This window comes from Buceros rhinoceros, unplaced genomic scaffold (genome assembly GCF_000710305.1).
Source record: "Buceros rhinoceros silvestris isolate BGI_N320 unplaced genomic scaffold, ASM71030v1 scaffold37805, whole genome shotgun sequence".
NCBI lineage: Eukaryota > Metazoa > Chordata > Aves > Bucerotiformes > Bucerotidae > Buceros > Buceros rhinoceros.
The window spans coordinates 906-6,520 of record NW_010414024.1 but is presented as its reverse complement, the minus strand read 5'-3'; the positions used below and the strand labels follow the sequence as shown (position 1 = coordinate 6,520).

Sequence of the window (5,615 nt, the reverse complement as noted above, 5' to 3'; positions counted from 1 at the left end):
GCGGGAGGCGGTCGCGGAGCCCCGAACAACGCGCCGGGGGAGGGTGGGCGGCCCAGCTTGGGCCTCGCAGGGTTCCCGTGTTTTCGGCCTTCAGCCTCCGGGCGCGCAGCGAGCGCGGCGGCCCTGAGCGGCAGGGGATTCTCCGTTGGAAAGCGAGTTGTGCGTTGCAGGTGACCCGCCGGGGAGATGCGGGATGAAGCGGCTCGACGGCATTTCTAGGGAAGGGGTCGGAGCAGGGCATCTGTGCTAAACATGGAGGAAGAGGAAGACTACATGTCTGATTCATTTATTAAGTAAGTAGGTGGCTCTTTTTTTCTCTCTTAAGTGACTGCAAACACGTAAAATAATTTCTAAAAAGGAATTATTAACTCTTAGGCAGGATGTAAGGCCAGGCTTGCCGATGGTGAGGCGGGGGGAATGTCTGATTCATTTATTAAGTAAGTAGGTGGCTCTTTTTTTCTCTCTTAAGTGACTGCAAACACGTAAAATAATTTCTAAAAAGGAATTATTAACTCTTAGGCAGTAGGTAAGGCGAGGCTGGCCGATGGTGAGGCGGGTGAAGGAAGCTATTCAGAAAGAAGAAAAGCAAAAAGAAGCCAATGAGAAGAACAGACAAAAGAGTATAAAAGAGGAAGAAAAAGAGAGACGTGACTTGGTATTGAAAAGTGCTCTGGGCAATGAGAACAAAGGCTTTGCTTTGCTCCAGAAGATGGGCTACAAGAGCGGCCAGGCCCTTGGCAAAAGCGGTAAGCCGGCCACTGTCTGGAAGTGCGTGCCTGTGTTCGGGTGTACCACTGTTTCACGGAATACATCACCACTGTGTTCTAAAGGCTGTAGCTGCCACTTCATTTGTAGTCAGGGTCAGTAACTGTCTCTCTGAGAGCCCTGGCGTTACAGAACTGTGACTCTGTTGTGGCAGGAAAAAAAGATGAGAGCAAATCTCGAACAGCTGAAGTAAAATTGGTACAGATTATCAAGAGGTGTGAGGGAAGCAGCTGTACTTGCTGGTCGGTAAATGCACTTCCATACATGCATGTCTACAGGAACTGCATTAAGGATGTTTTGGTGGTCTTGCAAAGCTAATACTATCCAGTAAGGGAGCTTTTAGAATAATATATTCTAAATAACAGTGTTCCAAAAAAAGTCAGGCCCTCTCTTTGAATTTACAGTGGGATTATGAAGAAGAAATGGTGCATACTGGCCTACCCTTATGAAGCCTTAACAGATGAAGTAAAATGAGTAAAACAAACCATCTATAATTGCAGTGCTAGTTCAGTGTGTCTCTAGGAGACAACTGGCAAATTAACTGGCCCAGGCAGATTCTTCCTCACCTTTGTCAAGTTGTGAGACTCTACAAGGGAAAATGCTACAGAAGGCAAATCTACAAAGCAGTCTTCATCACAGATACATTATACCTGTCAAGTCAACACCATTTTCTTTCAGTTGGTTAGAGTCCTGGAAAAAGTATATAGCAATCCAGCACGCAAGCCAAAAAAGGGAGGGAGTTCCAGGTCAGCTGGGTCATTTGTAATATACAAAACGTAGATTCGATTTGGGATTTTTCAACTTCCAAGCAACAAAATCACAAGAAAATTTACATATGTAATGGCAAAAAGAGTTTGCCTCTTTAAATATACCGCACAAATCATAGTTTGAGAAGGACCTGATTTCTTAAATTGATCTATTTTTTTTCCATCACAGGAGAAGGCATTGTTGAACCTATTCCATTGAACATAAAAACAGGTTTGTAATACTTCCTAATTTACTTAGTTGGATATCAGTGCTTCTCAGCTGCTTACGCTCATCTTTTGAACTTACATAGGCAGAAGTGGGCTTGGTCACGAGGAATTAAAGAAGAGAAAAGCTGAAGAAAAACTGGAAAATTATAGACAAAAACTCCGTATGAAAAAACAATCAAATGAACAAGTTGCAGATGAGTTCAGGTAAAAAGATGTAATTGATATTCCAAGCAGTGTCTACACAACAATTCTTTTTATGCTTTTAAGTTTGGTTAGTCTTTTAATACGTTACAATTCTGGAGTATTTTGAAGGAGGGATAAGAGTTGAAATAGAGTAATTGTTTTTTGGTTCTAAAGCAAAAGCAGATGAATACTCTAATGCTGAAAGTGTGTGCTGCATCGTTTATTTTTGTAAATGTTAACAGTGCAAACAGTATACATACTAACTTTTCTCAAGTCATTTGCAACTTCTTAAATCAGAGAACCATGGCATCTTTTTCCATATAAAATCCACTGATAATCCTGAGCCATGTTGCTACAATGGTTTTAAAAATCGGAGTAAATTTGTTTTGGTTTTATTGGGTTTTCTTATTTTCTCCTAATTTTCTTGTTACACGTGGCAACAGAAAGCCTGGGGAGAACTATACCTTTTGCAGACATTTAGTGAACCACTTTTTCATATCTTACAAAAACCCAATGAAGAAACAGCATTCAGTGTAGTGTGATCAAGAACGCACTGTCTTCAAGGTGTAATTCCCAAGAAGTGTGCGTGCTCCCACAGAACCAATGTCAGAAGAACTTCTTAATTTCAGTGTTGTCCTGCTCCGAGAGAAGTAGCAGGACTAGAATCTTAGATTTCCTGTTTCAGAAAAGCTGTCGACTATAATGCATCTCACTGTTTTGTCAACCTGCTTATTTTAGCTGTTTCGTTTTTCTTAACAGAATAAGATTCAAAAGCAAACAGGAAGAACGTAAGATGGAAGGGGACCTCCGAAAAAGCCAGAAGGCCTGCCAGCAATTAGATATGCAAAAAGTGAGACCTGTATTTTTGAGGGTTGGAAGGAAGGCTTATAAATTAGAGATACTGGCTACAAACAAAGCAGTGATTCAGTTCTTGGAAGTTCTCTAAAACTGTGTAATAATTAGCCTAAAGTCTTGATGTTTGGCAGCTTAAGTCCTCTTAAAATATTTCCAAGTATATGTTTGTACCATTAATATATTTGAACCTAGATGTAACTTATGTGAAGACCCATGTTAAATTCTGTCATCAGAGCTCACCTTTTTTTTGCTCCTGCATTCTTGTGGTTATTTTGGAGCTGTCTGCCTATCTTCCAGTAGCCAATGTCAGGCCATCTTAAATGACAATGCCGTTTGCCTCAAGTGAGGGAGGAACGTCACCGCAAAATGGTTGACATTGGAAAGGACTCTGGAGGTCATCTTCCTCAACCCTCCTACACAAGCAGGGTCACCTAAAGCAGGTTGTCCAGGACCACGTTCAAACAGCTCTTAAATATCTCCAAGGATGGGATTCCCATTCCATTGAGGGAATCCGCAGATTCACCAAAGAAGCATTTAAAGAAAAAAACATAAAACCAAGTACCTTCCACCTGCAGGGAATAACATGGGTGATAACAGTGAACAACTGCACATTTTTTTCCACTTGAAAATTTCCAAGTATTTTTCTTTATTAACCTGAGGTTAATACTGCCTCACAAGTTCTGCTGAGATGGTTTGATACTCCTTAGTCTGCTTCAGATGAAGTCAGCTGAAATAGCTTAGATCATCTTTGTTGAATCTTCTTCCTTTAACTTTACCTGAGGTGGATTAGGGAGCACAGTGTGATCTTGTGGTAAAATAACCTGGGGGCCAGCATGTCTTCAAATGATAAAAAAGGCTATCTATCTGTTCACAGCCTTGGTATGAGATTGTGTTGCTGGGTAGCCTTACACATACTGAACGTAGATGGAATAGAATTTAACATTAGCATGCATTTACTTGTTTTAAAAAAAGTGAATAATGCTTCTTCTGCTTGGTTTCCCACTACAGTAATTCTTGGTTATACTATACTTGAAAGCTTTAAAACCCAACATCTCACCTATTATAATTGTTTTTATCCAACATCTTACAAGAAAACCTGTGAAGGCAGATAATATTCATTTAAATCCTGCATTATTTAAGGATATCGATGTTCCCAAGGAGTCTTGGTATTGGCTAGAACCTGAAAAGGAAGACAGAAAGAATGAGGAAGACGAGGAAGTTGAATGCACAAGCTCTGACTTAAGTGTAAGCTCTGTAAATTGATTCAGAATTAAATTTAATGTTCCTTTTAAAAGTATGTATGTATACTTAATAAGTATAAACCATGAAACAACTGATGTATTGCTCATCTCTTTTGAAGCTGTTAGCCATGTGTTTGATTTGCACAGATCAGGTGTGAAAAATTCCATCAAATATGTCATGTACTGAAACTAAGGTAGCTAGGTAATATTTTTAGCACACTCTTCAGTGCAGGTTTCTTAACTGGAAAGAAGGATGAGCAAAACAATATCCATTTCCATTTACTTTCCGGAGATCATGAATTGCTGCGCCATATGCTACAAATTTGGGAAATGCCCTTCTGAGCTAAAGCATTGTGTAGCTTTTCCCATAGCAAAAGGTTAAGCAACCTATTTCAGCAAAGCTAGTACCTCAAACTGTTTCATGTCATGTGAGCCCCAGATCATCGCATGCCTGTACGTATCTCTAGGTATCAGAAAAGCTACGCATCCTGACTGCCTATCTAAGAGAAGAATACTTCTATTGCATTTGGTGTGGAACAACCTATGAAGGTGAGAGTAAACCTGTCTTGTGTTCTACTTTGCTTATGCAGCTAGACTCAAATAGGACAGTATATCCTTTACGTTTCCCTTATTGCACTCTTTAAATAGCAAATTTTCTTTCCAGGCTGATGATTTTTGCAGAAAGCTTTCTATGTTTTGGTTATAAGCCAGTTTTTAGGTGTTTACATGCACAAAAGCCAACCAACCATACCGGCATTTATTTGAATTAGTATTCATGTTAATTTTGTTTTGAGAAAACAAAATTCAGATATTAAAACAACTAATACCATAAAAAGTTGCAAAAGGTGTTTTTGGAACCGTTAGAACACTATACAGTTTCACTGCACCAAGGAGGTTAAAATTTGTGTTCATTGTTTTAAATTAAAGGTTAGAATTAGCAATTGCAAACCTTCTTGAATTCTATTTAATCTGCTTTACATGAATTCTTACCAAATAATTTTAGCAGGGTCTTTTTTTCCTTCCTCTGAGCTGGAATTACTCACTTTTTCTCTGCTTATTCTGTAGACTCTGAAGATTTATCATCAAACTGCCCTGGAGACAGTGCTGCAGATCATGACTAAAGCCTTTTAAAGGAAGAAGTCCTAGATAAGTATGTATAGTTTACAGTATCTTTTAGAAGGTTCCGAGCTGTGCCATACTGAAGAATTCACACCAAAATACGCAGAATAGTAACGTTGACAGGTTAAACTCACATTTCTGAAGCATCTTAATGGATTTTCTGCTTGATGCACAATTTAATAGGAATCAAAACTTTGCATTTATAATTGAACTACCATAAGTGAGAGGTCGGTTAAGCCTTCCCCAGTCTTTGCTTCTGCCCCACTGAACAAGGTCAGCTGACAGTAACATTCAGATTTGAGTAAGGGTATGAATGTTGGCTAGTTATTCTGTAGTATAATGTGATAAACAGGTTTTTTTCATCTTTACAGAAATGACTAAACATCAGCCTGGTTTGTTTTTTTTTTTCCTTACTACCTTAGAGCTAACAGGGGGGAAAAAGATTGTGAAACATTACAGTGACGTTATTTAAACCAAT

The 5,615-nt window shown here is 39.2% G+C and overlaps 1 protein-coding gene across 2 annotated transcripts; it reads left to right on the top strand.

Moving 5' to 3' along the window:
- The first annotated feature begins 188 nt into the window (after window positions 1-188).
- GPATCH11 (G patch domain containing 11) lies at window positions 189-5,149 on the top strand. Of its 2 annotated transcripts, XM_010136960.1 has the most exons (9): window positions 189-293; window positions 376-408; window positions 553-746; window positions 1,702-1,743; window positions 1,823-1,943; window positions 2,682-2,772; window positions 3,918-4,022; window positions 4,486-4,567; window positions 5,084-5,139. In XM_010136960.1, the coding sequence occupies exons 1-9, from the start codon at window positions 253-255 to the stop codon at window positions 5,137-5,139; spliced, it is 765 nt and encodes a 254-aa protein (XP_010135262.1). In that variant the 5' UTR covers window positions 189-252. The 2 variants fall into 2 exon arrangements, with proteins under 2 accessions (XP_010135262.1, XP_010135263.1); XM_010136961.1 differs by lacking the exons at window positions 3,918-4,022; window positions 4,486-4,567 and having other exon boundaries at window positions 5,084-5,149.
- The last annotated feature ends 466 nt before the right edge of the window (window positions 5,150-5,615 follow it).

What these genes read in the sequence shown, in the direction of transcription:
- GPATCH11 (XM_010136960.1), top strand. Translation starts at nt 253, where the DNA reads ATGGAGGAAGAGGAAGACTACATGTCTGATTCATTTATTAA. An exon ending in CCAGGCCCTTGGCAAAAGCG is followed by an intron (nt 747 to 1,701) that starts GTAAGCCGGCCA and finishes TTTCCATCACAG; the next exon opens with GAGAAGGCATTGTTGAACCT. An exon ending in GTGTGGAACAACCTATGAAG is followed by an intron (nt 4,568 to 5,083) that starts GTGAGAGTAAAC and finishes CTTATTCTGTAG; the next exon opens with ACTCTGAAGATTTATCATCA.